General features: G+C 25.3%; 1 protein-coding gene across 1 annotated transcript; it reads right to left on the bottom strand.

Moving 5' to 3' along the window:
- Positions 1-908: 908 nt before the first annotated feature.
- On the bottom strand, positions 909-21,134 carry LOC145836632 (aminopeptidase N-like). Its single transcript, XM_082944419.1, has 21 exons — positions 21,065-21,134; positions 18,888-19,222; positions 17,679-17,863; positions 17,035-17,185; positions 16,392-16,514; positions 16,075-16,201; positions 15,284-15,438; positions 13,183-13,296; positions 12,799-13,002; positions 10,443-10,508; positions 10,111-10,304; positions 9,663-9,742; positions 7,216-7,346; positions 6,998-7,053; positions 6,491-6,638; positions 5,998-6,071; positions 5,799-5,912; positions 5,214-5,381; positions 2,035-2,175; positions 1,560-1,641; positions 909-1,073 (listed from the first exon to the last, which is right to left on the bottom strand). Exons 1-21 carry the CDS (start codon positions 21,132-21,134, stop codon positions 909-911), a joined length of 2,883 nt encoding a protein of 960 aa, XP_082800545.1.
- Between the last annotated feature and the right edge of the window lie 1,595 nt (positions 21,135-22,729).

The following is a 22,729-nucleotide window of genomic DNA, read 5'->3' as shown; positions in this document are numbered from 1 at the left end:
GTTTGATAAGTCTAGTTAATCAGATTTCTATCCATTTTTGTAAGAATATTTTTGACACAATAAATTTTATCCTGGTTGCCTTTTATAAATTCTGAACAATTTTTTGTAAAACTGAATTTATAACTTTATACTAAATAAAGTCAAACTTTCTATCTTTTAAGTTTATCTTATATGGTGATTTTATTGTCTATATTGTTTTTGTTTAATATTTTATTGATATGTGCTATTATTTTACCAAATGTTTACCAAATTGTAGCTATTTTAGTACATCGTTTACTTTTATATAAAATAAGTCAAAAGTTTTAAACGATTCGATTTAAACTGAAACTTTTTTTCCTATTTTAGATCAAACAAAAATTTTTTCTGAGCTTTTACTTTGTATTTAATTTTTGCCTTTTATTTTAAACACACCAATTTTAATAATCTAATCTAAACAAATCTTCTAAGTATTTCTTTTTAGTTGAGGCTAATGTACTTGTTGTCTTATCGCAGTTTTACAAATATTTGTATTTTATAATTTTTGTCAAAGCTTATTTAGTAAACATTTTGCATATAACATATAGTTTAAATCATAAGGCTATTTATGGTTTTAATATTGGATTTTATTTTAGATAGTTGATTGAAAAATATTAAGTTTAATCATTTTAAAGTTATAAAATAAATTAGAATGTTTAATAGATGATTTATAGACTTAAAACGTTTGCTTGCCTTTGTGTTATATGATGATTTTTACCTTGTAGGTTTGTTGTAAAGTGTTATAAAAATTTTGAAACATTTTTAAATATTTTGTAAAAATTTTGTTAAATGTACTAGATGTACAGCTATTTAATAAATATAAAATCGAATTTAAATGCCTATTCTTGCTGAGTTTTCAAAAATTCGGTAAAAAATAAACATTTTATATTAGTTTATTGTTCATCTATTTCATTTAATGTTTGCTGCAACCAATTGTAGACAACTTCTTCATTTTCGCTTCTCCATTTCACATTGTTTGTTGTTTTTTCGATAGCTTGATCAACTGCTTGCTGACCTGAGCCTAACTTGTTTGCAAAATCCACAGAAAACTTATTAAGCTGTTTTAAAAATCGTAAATGATTTTTAAATTTATAAAAAATTATATAAGGATGACAATTAATCCTTTTAATTAAACATATAAAACAACAATACGGATTATAAAGTCAAATAATTATTTAATATTCAATGAAAAAAGGTAGAATAAAATAAATACAGTTTATCAGCTTTTGACTAATTTAAAGAAGAAGCAAGCATTAATCGACCATGGTTTATTTGATTAAAAAAGTTTAACCTGCTTAAAATAAAAAGCTATTAGAAAGTTTTTAAAATAATATTTAACTCAAATTTTATGAACATATAATAAAATACACAAGATAGACATTAAACTGAACTTTTCAAAAAGTCTTTAGAGTAAAAAAAAATGTATAGTTTAAAAAAAAAATTTTTTAGTTAAGCATGTCTTTTTTAAAATGTATAACCATTAGTTGTAAAAAAAAATTTCTTATTTTTCAGTTTCGAGTACAAATACATAATAAAATACTTACCTCGTCTAACTCAAACTGTGTTGAAAAATGTGAAGTACAGCTACTTATTATTCCACTAAAACTGAAAAAGCTTGTTCCGTACCTAAAGTATTTTCTTTATCCAATTTGTTTTTAAGTTATATTTTCTTTAGTTTAAAAAAGAAGAAACTAGAAAAATTTTGATGTGCTAATTTATTTCTTTACTTTGCGTTTTTTTTGTCTGAGATCTTTAACTTAATTATTTAAGTCTTTAAAAAAATTATGAATTAAAATTTTGTTGTAAATTTTAGATTTTTAAGTAGTTTTAAAACAAACGTAATGTTTACAAGGTTAATTAAGTTAGATAAAATTAACTCACTTATGTAGTTAATAGCATTAACGAACTTATTTAGTTCTTAAATATTTCAAAGGGTTTTATATAAAAATTTTACGAGTATATTTGTTGTTTTACATTGTTATAAAAACCAAGTTCATGTTTTAAAATTATTTCACTAACACTTCATATATGTAATCAAAATTAGTTCTGATAAAATCCCACGTCAAATCCCTGGCATACTCGTTGTAGCAAAGATTTTCATAAATTCTGTCAGCATCCTGTTTTCTCACGTAGTTTGTATCCAGAGTATAATCCAAAAACCTTTTGTAAAAAGTTTTCAAATTACTTCAAGTTTCGAACTTTTATACTTTTTTAACATAGATTTGTTGCAAAGTTTATTAAGCTACATTGTATATTATTGAAGTTCTACGTATAGTGTATAAAAGTTAAGTTCTATCTCATATGTATTTAAGAACTTTTTTTCAACTAAATAAAAAGTATTTAAGAGAAATTTTCTAATAAAAAATTAATTTGGAAATTAAAATATCCTTTAAAATATTGTACTCATTTTAGTTATTTTAGTATACAACTAATTTTTCAGCAAAAATTAAATTTTAATAATAACATAACTTTAATCGTTTTTTTTTCTGCTGCTGTTGTTGTAAATATTAACAATAGTTATTAATTTTATGCTAATACCTTTTTTATACAAAATTAATATGCTAAATTTTCAAAAGTTCGTCTTTTTTATTTCTTCTTTTAATTAAGAATTAGTTATTTTATTTCCAGTGTAAAAATAAAACGTTTTACTTTTTTAAATGTGATTTGGATAAGACTTTTAAGTGTTTTTCTATGTTTAAACGAAGTTTTTTTTTTCTTAAAAAAATTTACATACTTTTATAAATACTATAATCAAATAGTAATATTATTGTACATTGAACGATAAAAAAGCGTTCAAAGATGTTGGTATAAAAACCTGGTGTACAAAGGAACCTTTCGGTTATCGAGTCGTACACCACATGCTTATAAAGTTTCTTACGAGCTATTATATTTAATTTTTTTTATCATTTAAATATTTAAAATTTTAGCAATAAAACGATCAGTTAAACGAAATAAAAGAAAAAAAATAATCGCAAATTAACTGAATTTTGTTTACAGAAATGTACTTAAAAACTAGTTTGTTACAGTTGTATTACAGTTTGAATTTATAATAAGTTCATGCAAACTATACTGTAAAAGTACGTTATCAAATTGATTTAGCCAAATTGATCTAGCTTTTAAGTAATAGCTTAGTATAAGGGTGGTCAACGTACGGCCAGTCAACAAAAATCTGAGGCTTAAAATCTATTTTTAGCACGAGAACATCTTGTGGTAAACAGACAAAATTTAGTTTTTTTTAGTATTTTTAAGTATGCTGTTATTTAATTTTTAGTACAATTTAGTGCTTAAAAAATAATTAATTTGTTCTAAGAACTTAAATTTGTTGAATTTTATTAAATTACACGGCCCGCAACCACATTTTTCTATTAAGTTCAGCCAGCAAATTTTTTTGACAATAATAGCTTACCGACAAGAAAAACTATCTTTTCTAGCTTAGTATATGGTCTTTTATATATATATATATATATACATATATTAAAGATTTTATAAAAAGTTCTGGTCGATAGTGCTCGACAATTTGAATTGGAGCTAAATATTTATGTACATATATAAAAAACAATAGTTTAGACAGCTGTTTCGTACATGAAATACAAAAGTTCATGTACTCCTCAGTTAGCTAAAGTTTATTACAGTAGTAAATAAAAATTTAGATTTTGAACTTTTTTATAACAATTATTAGTAGTAATAGTACAGTTTATTGTATGTTTAGCTGAATTTAAAAAATACGCTGTGTTTGTTAACTTATGCATTTTAGAAAGTTTGGAAAGTGTTATACTACAAAAATGTTTTTAACTTATAGAAAGGTGTTTTAAACTTTTAGAATTTTTTTTAAACTACTCGTGTTTGCGGCATAAGTTTTACTTTGTTTTAATATTTAGTTGGTTTTAATTTTGCTAAAAAAATTTTTTCGGTAATGAATGCATATTTTTTGTCTTTCGCTTTTCTTGTTTAATGTTATGTTCTTATCCAATTTATCAACTTAATTTTTTATAAGTTACAAAGTTACCGAATTTAGTATTGAATTTTAATTTTGTCCTGTTTAATATTTCCCATTTAAATTTATAGTCTGTATTGTTATTTATTAAATTCCAAATGTAGTTTGCCAGTTCTGTTGTATGTTTTTTGTTAATATTGTAGAATGATGATTTGTGGTTTCTGTATCTTTTTTTGAAAGTGTTTCAATTGGATCCCAAGTACTGTTTTGTTGTTTTATTTGATGTTATTGTTGTTTTGTATATTGTACTTGACACTAGACATTGATTGTTTAAAGTGCAAGGTTCTTTACGGCAATATAAAGTTTATCTTTTATGGTGATTTTATCGTCTATAAGTTTTTGTTTAGTATTTTATTGATGTGTGCTATTATTTTACTTCTGAAATTACTTGTACAACTGTATGATATTTTAATTGTGTTGCGGTTGAATATTTTATTGTATGGATGGTTTCCGTCAAATGATGTGGTAATCAGATTTAAAATTTGTTTGCCTATATAAACTTTGACAAAAAAAGAGGCTCAAAATATTAGGTTGTAGGACTTGGTGCAAGAAGAACCTTTCGGCTATCGAGTCGTACACCACGGATACCTTTTAACGTCCTGTCCAGGACATATACCAGCTTATTTCATATAAAATTGAATTAAAGAGATAACTTTTTTAATGCAAATTAAATAACAACATTCAAACGGTACTGCGAAGCTATTACTTTTACTTTAACTAAACTAGCAAAACTTTTTTTGTATTTTTATTGATGCTGTTGTTTAATATATTTCAAAGTACCCTTTTTTTATAGAAATTTATTACTCAAAGTTTACAAAACAAATTAAAGAAAAAAAATTGTCGCAATTTGAATTATAAACTTTATTACTTAAATAAGTTTAGTTTTATGAATTTAAGTTTGCTTAGTAGTAGCTAGTTTTGTTAATGTTTTTTAAAGTAAACTTATAATATTAGCTTTAACTATTTCATATTAAAATACATAAAGTTAATCGATGACAGAAAACTGTTGTACTGTGGTTTAAAGCAAAATAATAGTTTAATTTAAACATTTAGTCCGAGTTTATAAGCAATGTTTTTTTTATATACAATTTTATTAACAGTATTTTAAAACAGATACGTGACAGGTTGTTATAGAATTAAAATTTGTATACATATATATCACAAAATAACAAGAATTATAGTAAATATATTTTTAACCTTTAACCTTGTAATTATCCAAGCTTCCTGAGGACAAGTTAAACCATACTGAAGCTTTGACCTTTCCTGAGAATTAGTCTCAGTTTGATACTTTGACCACAAAAAGTCCCACTGAACTTCATTACCATAAGAAACTGCAGTACAATAAACTTGAGATCTCAGGTTTGGAGAAATGCTTAAAATCGTTTATTAAATGTTTATATCAAGTTTGTGAATGTTTAAAAAAACAGATTTATAAGAACAAATTAAAATTTATTTTTGCTACACAAGTTTTTATTAAATTATTTTATTTTTTCTTAAAACTTTTAGATAAGCCAAAACATGTAAAACTATACATTTTTGTCTACATGCTAGAGTTTTTAATACATTTTTATGTTAAAGTTCTGATCTCAAGTACTAAGTTACAAAGCTATTATACAAGCTTATAAATAATATGTGTTGTTTAGTCAAAGTATTGTATAAAATAAACAAATAAAAATTATTTTAACAAATAATTTAAATATTGTTTAAAAATTTCTTCTTCGTATATCTATTTACTTTGCAAACATATTTTTTAACATAAAAGTATTAAAGTTTAAGCTCATTTTTTTACTTGTTATCTTGAGAAGAAGAGTCTTTCCAGTTATTAAACTCTTCAAGCGCTTTATCAACACATTCTGACTTTCCATAGTTACAAGCTACTCCAATTGCATTTATTTGTTGGTATCTAAGGTTAAAACTTTCTTTAACACTTGCTAAACAGTACAAGACATTCTTTTTTTTGTACGAGTTAAATAAAAAATAAAACTAGCATTTGGTTGTGGTCGGTTAAATCTTTCCATGCAGTTTGATTGTATAGTGGTTCAACTAGGTAGTTCAAATAGCTCTAAAGTTGATTTAGTAAGTTTTAAAACAGTAGTTAAAGTTCACTTATTTGTTATTTCTTATTAAACCAATATACTTTAACAACTCGTTAACACTATCTAAAACTAGTTAATTTTTAAAATAAAATATAATTTATAACAAAAAATAGTGTTTTTATTTATTTTTAAGTAACTTTAAACAGAGATAACGCTATTATTTAAATGTAGAGTGGACAGAGAAGTTTATGAGTACAATATTTTTTACATACTGAAAAAGTTGCTTTTGTTTTATGATGGGTTTTGTTTGTTTGCTTTTTGGAAATTAATACACAATCGCTTTGCTTATGATAACTTTATCACTTTCAAACTTACTCTTTAAGTACTTTTAAACAATTTTTGCTTACTAACATATTTTTGATTTCAAAATAATGCCATATACAACCTTATAAAGTCCAAAAACTTTAGACCGTCCTAAAACCAATTCAAAGTATGCCAAAGCATCTAAAGCACTCTCCCAAGGCAGATACTCATCATCCAGAACCAAATACCGTGTTGTGTCTAACGCAATTGTTAAATCTAGAAGTCCGGCACTATAAAGTTTATAACTATCATTAATATGAATAAAACTTTGACCAACTAGTCAATACTTGTTGTGAAAAACTTGTGAAATATTTTCATAAAAACACTTGATATTAAAGTAGACATATAATTCTAACTTATGCAGTTTTTTAAGGTTTTGTTAAACGTGACTTCAGGTTGAGAAGTCGTTTTTTTTTGTTAATTAAACAATAGTTAAAGTTACTAATTTTTGTAGTTGTTAAAGAATTTTCAACAAAAAGTTTAGAATATTTGAAAGTAATTTTTTATTTATTACAAATACTTTTATTAAAATGTTGTATATCTAAAGTCATCTGTTTTTTAAGAAATTTCAATTTGTCCGAAAACTAACTTTGCTAAGCTAAAAGCATCATCAATGAGATTTGCTCTGTTCTTTATACTGATAGCCTGAAAGTAAAAAGTTGTTTTAATTTGCTTACCTACGACCTATAAGCACTATTAAACTGTTATTTTGATTTTATTAGGAAGGCTGTTAAAAAAAAATTAATTTATAGTAAATTGAAAATTTAATCTGTATAATAAAAAAGACTAAGCGCTAGAACTTATTACTTCATAATTAGACATTAGAGCATCAATTATTTTTTTCCAATTTTCTACATCGTAATTAACTCTATAGTAACCGTACACTTCATTATTTCCAATAAAATACTTATCTTCAGCTATGTTAAGAGTTACTTCATCTGTAAAGTTAGGTAAGAGTTTAAATAGAAAAATTAAATAGATGAAATAAGTAATAAGACTATTGATAAACAAAGTCTTATAATAAACTAAGCTTTTTGTTTGTAAGTAAATAAATGTCAACTATTATGTCTTTAAATAGTTCGTTTGTTCTTAGTCATTCAAGTTTTAAATTAAGCATCAAATATAGAATTATTAAGCTATAGCTCATTTTAGTTTATATGTTTATACTTGTTTTGTTTCAGATATTTTACATTATTATTGAATTCACATAATTCAACAAGGAGTAATTTTTCAGGTGTAATATCTTATTATGGTCGTAATAAAGTGTTCAATTCAAGAGTGCAGCTATCAAACGCAAGATGAATCATGTGAGTAAGTTTGCAAGGTTCTGGACCTACACAAAGTTGACCATGAAAAGAATTCTGGTTCATCAAAAAGTGTATCCATGTCAAATGAACCTCAACTGGTTTGGCCAACAGTGGACCATGGGATCAGCCAAAAAACATGGCTTGCTTCCATTCGCAGGTGGGAGGCATTCAAAATTGGTTCAAACATAAGCAGGCAGAATGCAACCATACAACTGTTTCAATGTACGCATGAAAAACTTGGTGATCTCATGTTGACAATTGATCCTAGGTTGATGGCTAAATCAGAAGATTAAGTAGCTAAATTGATGGAGTCAGTAGCAGTCATAAAAGTTGCAGTTGGTGTAAAAAAAAGCAGAACTGGTGAGCTTGCATCAAGACCACGATGAACCTTTCAGAACATTTGCAACCCGTGTTCGAAGTAAGGTTGATAAGGTACTTTATAGATGCTAAAGTTATTAATACATAAAAAAAATAACTCTTTATTTAAAGGTCGGCAGACAATATACTACTTTAAACAAAAACGTGATAAAATAAAGAAATGATAGAGCACCAGTAAAGAGTAAATATTTAATTAAGAACCAAATTGAAAACTATAAAATAATTACTTTTAATTAAAATATGCATCGAGCGCCGTGACTTTGCAAGCCAAGTTTGTCGACTAATTAATTCTTAAAAAAACTACGATACAATTCTTTAATACTTGTTTGTTTGTAGTAAGCCGTTATATTGAGTTGAGTTTTAAGATTGTAGTTGACGCATATTAAACTAATGTATGAACAGATATTTCATTTTTATATTCTGATTATCAAAACAAAAAAAAATTAAATCAGGATTTCTCAAATTGGGCGAGTTTAGCAGGTCAGTAAACAACAAACTGCTAAAAGGCAAAAAAAGTAGGTTTAAAAACTTGCAAGAATTTTTTTCTGAAGCTAACTTTAATTTTTAAGTTTTAGGTAGAATTTTTTAAGTAAATGAAAAAACTTGGTTTATGTGAAAAAAGCTAAAAGATGATTATGCTAATTTTTTTATTACATTTTAACTTCAGTTTTAAAAGCGTTTTAATCTAAAAGTATTTAGAAATTAAGTATTTTTCTAATACTTGTAGTTGGGTCTTTTGTTACTAAAGACTTAAGCTAATTTTTATTTTTGAATGGTTTGCAAAAGTCTTTTATTTTAGTCATCTAATAGCATAGGTTAAACGTAATGCTAAGCTACTTTTTATGCTACTGATGTTTACCAGTTTTTCATACTGACCCAGCTGCCTAGTATTACAGATAAATTTCTAAAAGCTATTTTTCTGTACAGAGGAGAAAATAGTTGTGGAATGAAACAAAAACCGTTGTATTTTCTATTCCAACGTTGGCCATATGAAAATTAAAATTTTATAATTTTTTTTTTAACCTGAAAGTTTATAATTTTGGGGTAGGTGTCAAACTTGCACGAGCGGACAAAATTGCACGAGGGGAGTAAATTGCACGAAAACACTTTTACACGAGCAGACAATTTTGCACAGGTTGATTTTTTTATTTATTTTTGTATTTTAATTTTTTTATTATTTTTGTTTTTTATATAATTTAGTTTTGTTATTTTTTACTTTCACTGTTACCCCTTACTCTCGGTCGGTAGCTTTTTTTCTTTTTAGTTAATTTATTTTTATTTATTAATTTTTCCGCTTTTTTTAATAATAATTTTTGTTAATTATTTTATTTAACTATCGTTGTTAACCCTAACCCTGTCGTGCAAAAATGACCCTCGGTGCAAAGTTGACCTTTGGTGCAAAATTATCGTCGTGCAATTTTGTCCCCTCGTGAAGTTTTGACCCCTTCCCATAATTTTGATAGTAAAGAAAATTAAAAAACATATTTTATAAGGGAAAGTTAAAAACTATTAAAAATAGCTATAAATATCAAAAGTGTATATTAATTGATGTATTTTATAAAAACTGACCTGTTTCTTTTTCAAACCACAAAAAGTTTTCTTCCAGTTCGTCTTGTACTTGATACCAAAGTGGTATTGACCATTTGTAACTGTGCGACAAAAATTTTAGAACTTAATGTAACTATTTCCAATTGTTTGAGAGTTCTTTGAATTTTTTAAACTAATTTAGTTAAACTTCAAACTCTTCTTAAATTTATAAATTATTAAAAGAAAAACAACGTTGTAAGTTTATATTTAAGTAATTATGGTGTTTATGAAAATCTTGTAAGCTGCATACATTTTAATTATCAAAAATCGTATCAGCTTTTCAAGCTGAGTTTATTTTTATAAGTATTGAACCATAAAATTTTTATCACTAAAAAGGTATTAATTATTATTAATAAAAAATAAAATAAAATCAACAATAAATTTACAAATATTTTTTTTAATATATATGCTTTTAAATATTATTTGTTACTTATAAGGAGATTGCGGTTTCAATGGATCTGCTGTTTGGTCGAGAAGAAATCGTTGCTGCGTGGCAACAACATTGTCTGAACCACTTTTTCTGCTGAACGTTACAACAGGAAAACCCATCTGGATCACCCATGTATTCATTGCTTCATTGAAGCCACCAGGGGGCGATGTTAGAGAAGATTCTTGTTGCAGTGCCTGAAGTTGTTTTAAGTAAGTTTAAAGTATTATTGTTGTTTGGAAATAATTCTAAGTTTACTTCAACTACAAAAATAACTAGAAGTTAAATAATTTTGTAAAAGATTTATTTGTTAAAATAACTAAAGCTAAGCAAACCTCTTCCCAGTAGTTAAAAAGATTGGTGTGATCAACAGAACCGTACGCAAACTTGTTGAAATAGTTCTAAAAAACAATTAGCCAATAAAAAAGCTATACGTAAATTGTTATTTAAACGAATAACGTTTATAAAATCAAATTGGCCAACAGTTGTTTTTTATGTTAAATTTTTGATCTTCGCAAGTAAACTGCAATTTCAAATTTAAGTTTGTAGTTTTTTAAACTATCAACTACATCATGTTAATGTAACCAAACCTTTGTAATAATAAAAAAACACCTATTTTTTATAAAATAAATTTTTCCACTTTTACAGGTTTTATTATATTAAACGAGTTTTTTTTAGGAACATTAATTTTATACTAGTTACTCTTTACAGATTTGTTTTGTCAAAAAAAAATATTTTAATATAATTTCATATGGAAGTTATCTGAACAAAATAATGAATATAGTATTTTGTGTTTTTATAAAACTTAATAATCCGTTAACACAAATCTTAATCTGTTAACACACAGAAACATGTGTTAGTGTAATATAAGAAGGATACTGTATAATTTGTTATTATTATATATTCCAGTGAACTTGTTTCGCTAGGATATTTTGTTTACAAATGATAAAATTTATGTTTTGAATAGTTTTGTATGTATATTTATATTTATATTTATAGCTAGTACTTCTTTAAGTACTTTCAGCATTTTGGCTTAGATATAGATATAATTGCAGATGCTAGTTATAAAAGATTAAAAATTAAATTAAACTGAATGCTACTTAAACTGTTTCATTACATATTAGTATATAAATAAATATTTATTTTAAAAAAGTTTGTTTTCAATAAACATAGTTTTACTTGTCTATAGAATACATATTAATAACATAAAAATAATTAAATATAAAAATGCAGTAGGGTTTAAAGTTTAAACTTTAAACAGTAAAAAAATTATGCGGTTGGGTGACATTTTTGCACGAGGGAAAACTTTTGCACCAGCGTAACTTTAGCATGAGGGGACACTTTTGTACGGCGTCACTTTTGCATGCAGGGTCACTTTTGCACAAGTGGACAATTTTCCACGGCAACTTTTTTGCACACTTTAGCACGAGCGGACACTTTTGTATGGAGACACTTTAGCTCAGGTTGAAAAAAGTTTTAATTTTATTTTTGTTAACTTCAATTTTTTTAAATTCTTTTAAGTTTTTTTCTTATATATTTTTCTTCATGTATTTTTTTGATAAAAAAATTTTATTAGGATTTTTTTTTTATCACTGTTACCCTTACCCAGGGTTCGGCAAACTGCGGCCCTCAAACTCAAAATCTGCGGCCCGCAAGCTCCTTTTCAGTCAGATATAAATATTCTTAAAATAATAAAAATTTAAGAGTTTATAATAAAAACTAACAGTTAGGCTCTTAATTCTATAGTTACTCCTTATTAGTGCTCTAATATTTCTAATTTATCATATTTCTGATCTAAAATAATATTATTGTACTGATAATCAGAACCTTTTTTTTAATAAATGCGGCCCTCAAAGGTTTTCACTAGATTGATAACGAGTTACATAAAGCTGCCGACCCCTGCCCTAAACCTTAACCTCGGTCGGTAACTATTATTTCCATTTTTGTTTTTTTATTATTTAATTCTTTTTTTTTTCTTTTTTGTTTTACTATCTTTGTCACCACCAACCCTTACCCTCGGTCGATAACTTTCTTTTTTGTTTTTTAAATTAATTAATCTTTTTATATTTTTTTTCTTGTTTTTTTTTTCAATTGTTTTATTTTTATTTTATATATATTTAATTTTTTATTTACTCTCGTGCAAAAGTGACGCCGTGCAAAAGTGTCCCCTCGTGCTAAAGTGACACTCGTGCAAAAGTGACCCTGCTTGGAAAATTGACACTGTGCAAAAGTATCTCCGTGCGAAAGTGTCCACTTACGCAAAAATGACTCGTTCCCAGTTTATGCATAGCTAGAATAATTTATTTTTTAAATATTTGGGAGTAAATAAGAGATATTCAATGTTTTTTAACAATTTTTAAAAGCTAATACATCAAGTTTTAAACAACTATACTTGACAATTATAAAAAGCACTAGATAACTTTACTTTTGAAAACAATTAACTTTAATCTAGTTCATACTATGTTATCCACTATAATTAGTTTTTACTTGGTTTTAGTGTTTGTTATTTTAGTTAGTATTTTATTTAAATACTAATTTTTAGTGTTCAAACATTATTCAGTTACATAAAACATTTAAAGCTCAATACTTTATGATTATTTCGTATTAACATTTTAAACTGCTTTATAAAATTACAATATGCGTAGCTTAAATTTTTTCTAATCTATGCGTAAAAAATATATATTGTATAACCTTTAATCCTGTTTTAAACGCATTTTCTCCAGTAAAGTGTTCGATCATTCTAATAATGCAACCACCCTTGCTATAAGAAATGTCGTCAAATAGTCCATTAATTTGTGCAGGGGTCTCAATATTTTCGGCAACAATAGGTCGAGAGGAAGTAAGAGCATCTACCGACATTGCGTCTCTTAGGTCACTTATTACAAATGTGTCCAGCTAGTAGAAAAATTTTTGATAAAAGTTTCAAAACTTATCACTAACTTGTTAATTCTACATTGTGTTTTATGATTAAAAAAACTATGGAAAAATTAGTTTTACGGTCTCGTCTGAGTTTTGCATTTCAGTGTTTAACTTTTCAACAAATATGAGAAAAAAATAATTTTATAAAAAACTAACATAGTTCCATTCTGGTTCCATTCTTGATGTTCCAATGTATTCAACAAATGTAGCAAAACCCTCATTGAGCCATAATTCATCCCACCAAACTGGAGTTATCAGATCACCAAACCACTAAACATTTTAAACACTAATATTAACTTTAGTTACGAGGTTAAGCTATTGTTTAACAAAGATGTTTTTGGTAGGAGTCAAAAACGCATGAAGGGACCCTTTTGCACGAATGATCACTTATGCATGAAGACACTTTTGCACGATGGGTCACTTTTTCACGAAGGGATATTTTTGTACAAACACACTTTTGCAAGACATCAATTTTGCGCAAGGGGTCACTTTTGCATAAAGAAACTTTTGCACAAAGGGTCACTTTTGCACGGGTTAATTTTTTCTAAAGTTTATTTTAGTGTTATATTTACTTTAATTTTATTTTTTTTCAATATAAATATACCCCTAACCCTAACCCTCGGTCGGTAACTTTTTTTTCAATTGATAATTTTTTATTCTATTTTTGCTTTTTTATTATCTTTTATTTTACTATTTTTATTATCAATGTTACTCCCAACCCTTACCCTCGGTCGGTAACTTTTTTTTCTTGGTTTTTATTTTTTATTTATTTTTCTTCTTGTAATTTTTTATTTATTTTTAACTTTTTTAACACTTTTTTTTACTCTCGTGCAAAAATGACTCTTCGTAAAGTGACCCTCCGTGTAAAAGTGTCTTTGTGCAAAAGTAACCTCTCGTGAGTGACTCTTCGTGAAAAAGTGTCATCGTGCAAAAGTTTCCCTACGTGCATATTTGACCCGTTCATGTTTTTGATAGTTTAAAACTACTTGTTTTAGTTTTTTATAAATTTAAATTGTAATCGTTATTTTAATTTAATAGAAAATAGTAAGGGTTTTAAACTATAATGTAGATGAAAACTTTTAAGTTTGCTAAAAGAATGGCTTTTTTTAACAATAAGGATTATGAATATAGCTACTGCTTTTATAATTTATAAATCACAAAAAATAATATAGAATTAGCGTGTAATTTTAATGTTAATAAAAGGTTTATTAATAGTCTATCCTTGTAGTTATTTTTAGTTATGTTTTTTACAACTAATCCTAGATTTATAATGCTTGAATGCTTTACAAAGTCAGTGAAAACAGAAAGAAACTCTAAATGCTCTTAAAACAGAAACACCAATAACAAAAGTCAAGTAAAGTTACCGTAGATTAAAAAACAATACTTTTATACTACATTTGAATATAAAATTTCAAAGGTGACCTATGCTTTTAATTCTTAATTTATTATGTATATACCTTAAAACTTACACTTGTAAATATATTGAATTAAAGCTTTAAAAGATATAAATCAAAGAAAATTTGTTTTTAAACTTAAATAGTTTGTAGATTAAGGTAACATCATGCTTTATTTTAACAATATGTAAAAACATGTTTTAAGCATACTTAGCAACAATTTTTATAATAATTAAACTTTTATTAAAAGATGCATTTGTATGATTCTTCAACGATAACAATTCTTCTATATATATTTTCTTAATATAGTTAATCATCTTTTCACATACTTTTTGAATATTTAAAAATTTATTTTTTTTATTATTTGTTAAACTTTAGCTTATAGAAACTTATACAGACACTTTGTAATTTTAAATTAAAATTTTTTGACTGTTTTGTCGTAATAAATACTCATTCATTTTAATGATGATGAGCTTTTCTTAGAATCTTTTGATTGAACTTACTTTTGTTTACAAAATTAAAAAAAATTTTTAACTTAACTTTAACCAAGAATAGAATTTAAAACATAAAATAAATAAAACTAAACTAGTAATCTGAATTTTAAAACTATGTTAGTATCAAAAAGTACTTCATTTGTTTTAAAAAAACGCTCCGTATATTTTCAACTTATAACTAAACTAAACCGTTATTTTTTTAACTGGTGGATAAATAACAGAAATATAATACGATCGAGTTCAGCAAAACTTTTGTAAAAAATAGACTAGGTACAATTCCTCTTTAGTGCTTACTGTTATTATAGATTATTTTTGAAATTACCATTGAAAAACATTTACTAAAAAATTAAGATCGAGAGCAAATTTAACCTGATGACTCAGCTCATGTGCAATAATACGTGCGACACTAGCTTTATTTGACTCTGAGTTTATTGTTGGGTCATATAACAAGGCAGTTTCTCTGTACATAACTAATCCCCAATTTTCCATTCCTCCAAGTGCAAAATCCGGAATTGAAATCTGATCTGGTAGAACACTTACAGATTACAATTTTTAAAGTACGTTTTCTTGAAAAGTTAAGTATAAGTTACTCAAATTTACTTTTAATCTTAATATTAGTATTTTTACTGTTTATTGTTTTCAGTTGATAGGGCTTCAAAGCAAGCTAGTGTTTGTTCTAAAATCAGCTAAAGTTATAACTAACTAAATTAAACAAAACTGTTATAAAAACTTAACTAACAACGTTGATAAACATTTACTAAATAATCGCTAAAATAATTTCGCTGTCTAGTAATTCTATCTGTTGAGCTTATTGCATGCTTTTAAACCAGTTATAGTTAAGACAAAATATGTTTTTTATTCTATTTTTCAGTCTCGTAAAGTTTTTGTTTTTACAAAAAGTGTCTGAGGTTCCAACAACTTTTTTTCTTCAAAGACTTTTCTTAAAAGCATATTTTTATAAAATATTTTTCTTAAATTTACCAAATTATATATCCAGACTTTTTTTTTAGTTCTTAAGTTAGTGTAAAATTAACAAAAAAATTAGAACAAAAACTTTAAAAACTATTTCGTACAAAAAAAAAGAATCATCTCGATTATCAAGCATGTTTTGATAATTGAAATACATCTTAGTACAAACATTTAATTTATTAAAAGGAAACCTGATTTAGGTAGAGGGTAATCAACATCAAAGTACTCCTCATAATAATCAAGAATAATTGGAGTTATAGTTTTAGCATAAAATGTTGTGTTGAATTTTACAGCAACATCAGTTGAGTATATTCGAGTCTGTCAAAATTTTATATTCTTAAAAAAAATTATAAAAACAGTAAAAAAATATATCTGTATTAGTTTTTTAAAACACTTTATGTTGTTAAAAAACTAAATACTGAATGATCTACAAAGTGTAGCTTTATAACAAAGTAAGTTTAAACATTTTATATTAGATCTTATTATTTTACAAAATTTAAATATTAACTTGCACGTTTCTGCTGGTAAAGCTTTCAACATAGTCAAAGTCGCAAACTACAAACGCAAGTAAGTATGTGCTCATCGGGTATGTCTCTTCAAACGTTGTTCGTTTCCAACCATCCCCAACATCCTTTTTTTAATGAAATTATGTTTTCAAGAAACCAAATTTAAAATTTTACACGTACAAAAATTACTAGACTGAATATTTTTAAAGAAATTCAGAGTTTTATCAATTTAAGCAAAAGTCTGACCTAGTACAAACTTGCAAACGTTCTTTTTTTTTTAAGAATTTTTGTTTTTATTTTAAGTATATTTTAAAGTGTTTTTTTTTAATTTTGAGTCTAAAAGCAAGTCTTTATCACCGTATAGATGTCTTTCTTTTCAGTTAACAAATAGTTTGTTCATCAAGTCTATAGAAACTATTCGTTTTAAAACTTTTTTTTTGTTTTAGTATAAAATAAAGGTCATAAACTAATAAAAATACTAAATATAACATTTTTGTGTAACTAAGTTATCCTTACATATTAAGTTAATTAAAACCTGAAAAGGTAAAATTTTTCTTTTATGAAGCTTTCTAAACACTTGTAACTTTCTTTAATAAAAGTATTGCAATTATGCAAACTCATACTTAAATTACAACTTATACTAACTTCAGTAATTTTTTCAGGCATATTGCTGATACCATAAAAACCATCTCTAAAAGTCAATTTAATATCGAAACGAGCTTTGAAAGCTGGTTCATCGAAACACGGGAAAGACTTTCTCGCATCTGTTGGTTGCATCTGAGAAACAGCTATGACGCTAAGTATTTTTATTGTTACTTGATTAAATAAACTTACAAATCTTGGTTGAAATTTTTTTGGTAATGTTTTTTGTATATCTAGTGTTTTGTAATAAATAAATTTTAGTTTGATAAAACAAGATAATATTTTTCTCAAAGGGTTTTTACTTCGTATTTCTCCTGTTTTTCTTCGATTTAAAATATTAAATGAATATTTCTTCAACTAATAGTTTAGTTTTGTAAATCAAGTGTTTTTAGTAGAATATATTAACTCTAAAATGTTTTATTTTATTTTAGTGTTATACATTTTGACCATGTTTCCTCATGTTTCTGAATCCATTTACTGATATTACTTAGATTTTTTGTGATTTGTAACTTTTAATTGTTTAAAACTATACTAATGTCTAAAATGTTAGTACTTTATTTATAGGTTTTTGTTTAAATATTTTAAGCAAAGTTTTTATAAAGCTCTTACTGCAAATAGTAATAAATCAACTAGAAAACAAAACTAACACATCATTGCCGTCTACGTTAGTGTAAGTGCTTCTGTATAAACCGCGTAAGTCATTAGCTAGCTCTCCTTTAAAGCTAGTAAATAAAGTGTAATTTTCATTTGTTTTTATAGACAGCTGTAATTCTACAACTAAATACTCAAAAGGTTGAAAAATCTCCCAACTTTTTATTTCAACTTCAGAGCCCTGTTAAAATTAAGTCCTTTATTTTTTGTAGTTGTGCATACATATCAACTAGATTTTTAATTTTTTTCAATTTTTTATGCATAGCAAGTAAAATATACGCATTTTCAAAGTTTAAATTTAATTCATTTTCTCTAAGCGTAACTTTGAAAACTTAAAATAAACAAAGTTTTATTTAAAGTTATAAAACATCTTTGAATAAATTAATATATTACATCTTTAGTTTTTTTAAATTTTTGTTATTAAAAATATATATAAAAACTACTTTAGTGATGAAAATTTTTAAGAAATATTAAGTAAGAGTCTTGGAGTATTTTTAATATCATCAAGTTAGCATTAACTTTTGATAAAAGGTTGAAGTTACAACTGTAAAACATAACAGTGTTTAACTTCTTAAACAGATTAAGATTTGTCAAATTCTTTACATAACGGTATGGTATAACATAAACTTACCTTTCATGATTATGGAAACAAATTACCGGACGTTTAAAAAATAAAAAGGAAAAAAGAAATTAAAATTTTATAAGTCCTGGACAAGACGTTAAAAGGTATCCGTGGTATGTGACTCGATAACCAAAAGGTTTTTTGTGCACCTGGTCCTAGAACCAAATATTTTGAGCGTCTTTTTTTTCGTTCAATAAACTATTAGTGTAACGGCTACTTGTTTTATAACCCCTAATTTTTTTTATTTTTTTTCTAATAGAAAAGAATGTTAAAAACTACTCTAATAGAAGATGGATTTTAATACAATAGTCTTTTTTATTTCGTTTTTTTTTTTAGTTATACTCCATCTACTAGGAGCCTGATAAAGATCCAACTTTGTAACCTTGTATCTTAATAACTGTTACTTAAGTTAAGAAAATGCTGAAAAGCAGTAAGTAGCTAAATTAAAAATGTGCAAAAATAAGTAAACTCATAAAAAGTGCTTTACTTAGACCTGAGCCTTTAAAGTAGTGCTAAACTACATATGTTATCTTAATTTGCTAAAATAAGTTTACAATGTACAAAAAGTATTAAATTAACAAACTTTATATGACATCAGCGATATACTTGTTATATCAAGCTTATTACAATGAATGTATATGAAGTTTGTTTCAGTTGCAACAGTAAAATCAACGGAACTCGTGCCAGTAAACCAGTATTCTCCCTCAGAATCTGGTTGTAAATCTGGTTTAAGCTCGACATCGTAATGGTATGGAACAAGATTTAGTGGAAGCCGTATGTTGTTCCACGGTCCAAGAGGTTTTTCTGTTATAGGTGTAGTAGTCGGTGCTGTCGTGGTAGTTTTTGAAGGGTTTAAGCCGTCATCATTTGAGCTAGTTTCTGGTCTACCGACTAGACCAGCGAGAAGTCCAACTCCAACTTATGAGTTTTAAATAAATGTCAGTGATTATTTTTTTCAGTAGTATTGCAAATATAATACTTTTAGCAAATGCTTGTATAGATATTGATTACAAATAAAATAAGTGTTATAGACTTAAATTATGAATGTTTTTAATATATACAAACGTAAATAGTTTTTTATAGAAGCAAATAAGTTTAAATTGATTAGAATAAAGCTGTTACACAAAGTAGTATGTCTTGCTTATTTTTAACCATCTAAGGATTCTTAGATGTTTTTACTTTCACTCAATAATGGTTAAGGCTTTCAAAGCAGCTTTTTTATTTTATGTTATCAAAAATAAATAAAGTTTTTGTTTTCCTAGTATTTATTCCGGAAATCACCAACAAAATTGAGATGTTTCGCCCAGTCAATAAAAATAATGAGCTTCAACACATAAATATCAACAACAGTATCCAAGACAACTTACGGCCGATTGCGTCCTTGTTAAGATTTATCAGGCAGGCATAGTCGCGAGAAACCGCTGTTAGAATCTAATCAAGCAGGCTTAATTACATATGCACTGAACGAACTGTAAAATCTGAAAAAGCGACCGTTTGCAGGTTGTCTCGGATACTGTTGTTGATGATCGAGTGGTGAAGTTCAATATTTATTATTGTTACTTTGTGGTTAAAGGACCGCTACCGCAAGTAAAAGTATAATTTTTATTTAAATGTTTGTCAACCTTAGTTTAGTAAAAATGAAAGACATAATAAAGTTAGACTCATTTAAACTTTATACAACTTAAAGTAACTAAACTGACTAAAAGCTGAAAAAAGCAAAATATACTAACTACTTTCCAATAAGGTTTAAACTATGCTACCTATATGATTTAAGATTACTCAAAATTATAGTTGAACATTTTGCAAACAAAGCAGAACACTTTGATAACTGAAAATTAAAAAAAAAAACACTGTTGTTCATGAAAACTTTTTGAAATTTAAAGAATAAACTAAAAAAGTAAACTGTTCTTATAGGACAGAGGACATTTTTAAACACAAAGGTTTAAAAAATAAAAACTAGAAAAAATCTATCCAAATTTGAAAAAATACATCTTTGTAAATTTGTTAAATAGAAATAAAAAACATGCTCAAATGGTAGATTTTTGTTCTGTATTATTTAACTTTTTGAAATTCAAATTAACTCAAAGTTTATACCATTGGTTTTCAACAGTAGCATTTTTTATTTTTTATTCTATGTTATATTGATAAACGCATAAGATTCTATTAACGATTCTTTCAACTATTGCTTTTTAATGTTGCGTCATAAAATTGTATTTTTAGATATTCTTTCTTGTGTTACCTGATATTTTTAAGTAAATTCTATAAATTCAACATAGTTTTAAAAGTTCAATGTAGCTAAAATATATCACAGTTTGCATAGACTAAGAATATTTTTTGTAATTTTGTCTAAAATTCAAAGATTAACTAGTTTTTATCTAAATTTAGTAAAACTGTGGAAGTTATCATATACTAAACATACCAGCTTTAGACATTGTTTTAATTTCAAAAGATCTAAATAAAAAAATAAAAAAACTCTTTAATATCTTTGCAGTAATCTTAATAAACAATATAAAGTTATTAACAACGATTTTTGACTTTTCTCAACTTGAAACTTTTCTTCAAAATTTTAACAACAATTCTTTTTTATATAATCATTAAAATATTATAAACCCTTCTTATTAGATACTTTTTTATAACTGTTACTTTGTAAGTTTAGCGATTAGTTTATTTTATAACTATAAACAAAAATAAAACAAAATAAAATTTCAATAAATAAAAATTCCTATTTAAAATATTTTAATTTAGTTTAAACTTACTTACCTATTATCAAAATATTAATAACCACGAGTATCAAGAAATTACTTTTTTTGATTACTAAGTTTTCAGTCATTTTCTTTATGTTTTGAAATATTCTTATGAGTATGATCAATAACTATATTCTGACTATGTTTTTTTCATCCAAAATACTTGTTAATCAGTAACTTTTTTAGGTTTTAAAACACTTTTTTTGTTGTTTACACTTGTCAAAAAAACATTGTTTTTGTTGTATAAACAAATTTAATCGTAAAAGCTCTTGATTAATTTCATTTTGTAAATATTTGATTAGTTCAGAAGTAAAAATGTCTATGACTAGGTGTCGATATACCAAAAGCTTTACTGTAAACTATATAATTTAAATAATAAGTTTGTTTGTAAGCTTTCAGAAAGTATTAAAAAAACCGTTTTTCATAAAATTTTATTACTTATTGTGTTCATTTCAGATATCTTCAATAAACAAATTAACGATTAGTCTTTCATATAGTAAAAGTTTATTCTAATCACTGTATGACATACAAACATATTTTATAGTTAGCAAACATAAGTAGAGGATTGGCTTTATTATTTGAAAATACACTCTCAGTTACCAACATTTTTAATTAAAAATATGGTGTTCTATTATTTAATCGTAACATTAGTGAAAAAAAATTATATCTATATACTGATTTTATTTAATCTGATAAACAAATTGTAATCCATTTAAAAGCATGTGATGAAAATAAACCTGTTATATCTTTTCAACAAAATTCACAATCAAACTGTGTATTTATTTTTTGATCAACTTCAAATCGCTTTACACAACAAACTACTATTATTAATTTATAAGTAAATTTATTGTTGAGAGACTTTTGCATTAAAGAAAAAAAAATAACAATAACATTTGTAGTTTTATTTAAATGAAAATACAATTGCATTTACAAACATTTAAAACAAAATACTTTACTCATTAGAGTATAAGCATATTTTTCAAAATTATAATTTTATTTTAGAAATTTTTTAATGTTTTTATTGTGTTATTTTTCATTGTCAATTTTAGCATTAAATGAAAAAAAAAGTTTCTTAATTATATTAGTAAAACATTTTAAATACAATTTAAGTTTGTTCGGTGTTCAAAAGCTTGATACTATCCTAGTATTAACTTACTTAATAAAAATACTAATGTTAACAACGCGTTTACTGTTTAATTATAAATATTTAGATAATTCTATAAATTTATAATTGAAATAAGCTATTTTTAAATAATATCTCAAATTAATTATAAGTTAATTGCACTAAGACTTTTTACTAAAGTTTGAAAAAAAGGTACATATCTTTTATAAACGTGTTTTATTATTGTTATATCAAAACAACAATTTTTTTTAATAAATTTAAAGGGCTTCTTTAGTTGATTTGAATATTGCAGCTGTTTTATATTAGTGAGTATATATCCAAGCTTTTCTAATTACAGTTAGTTTACGATTTTTTAAACGTTCTATCCCAAAATTTTACCTATGTTATGAAAGCATTTATTGTTTAAATTACTGTTTTTTTAGATAGTGCTACTAATAATATTCAACCAAAAATTAATATTTATTTCTGAAAAAAAAAGATCAACATGTGTTATTTGATTTTTTATTTATCTTGTTATCTTTTATTTTATTTCATTTTATAATTTCTAGAGAACAACAA

Source organism: Thalia democratica, chromosome 5 (assembly GCF_965202585.1).
Source record: "Thalia democratica chromosome 5, ktThaDemo2.hap1.1, whole genome shotgun sequence".
Classification (NCBI taxonomy): Eukaryota; Metazoa; Chordata; class Thaliacea; order Salpida; family Salpidae; genus Thalia; species Thalia democratica.
Note: the sequence above shows the minus strand (reverse complement) of the source record. Positions and strands in the feature narration are given on the sequence as shown.

What these genes read in the sequence shown, in the direction of transcription:
- LOC145836632 (XM_082944419.1), bottom strand. Translation starts at nt 21,134, where the DNA reads ATGACTGAAAACTTAGTAATCAAAAAAAGTAATTTCTTGATACTCGTG. An exon ending in TATCGCTGATGTCATATAAA is followed by an intron (nt 17,864 to 18,887) that starts GTTTGTTAATTT and finishes TAATTTTAACAG; the next exon opens with GGCTCTGAAGTTGAAATAAA. An exon ending in CACAGTTTGAGTTAGACGAG is followed by an intron (nt 1,074 to 1,559) that starts GTAAGTATTTTA and finishes TTTTTAAAACAG; the next exon opens with CTTAATAAGTTTTCTGTGGA.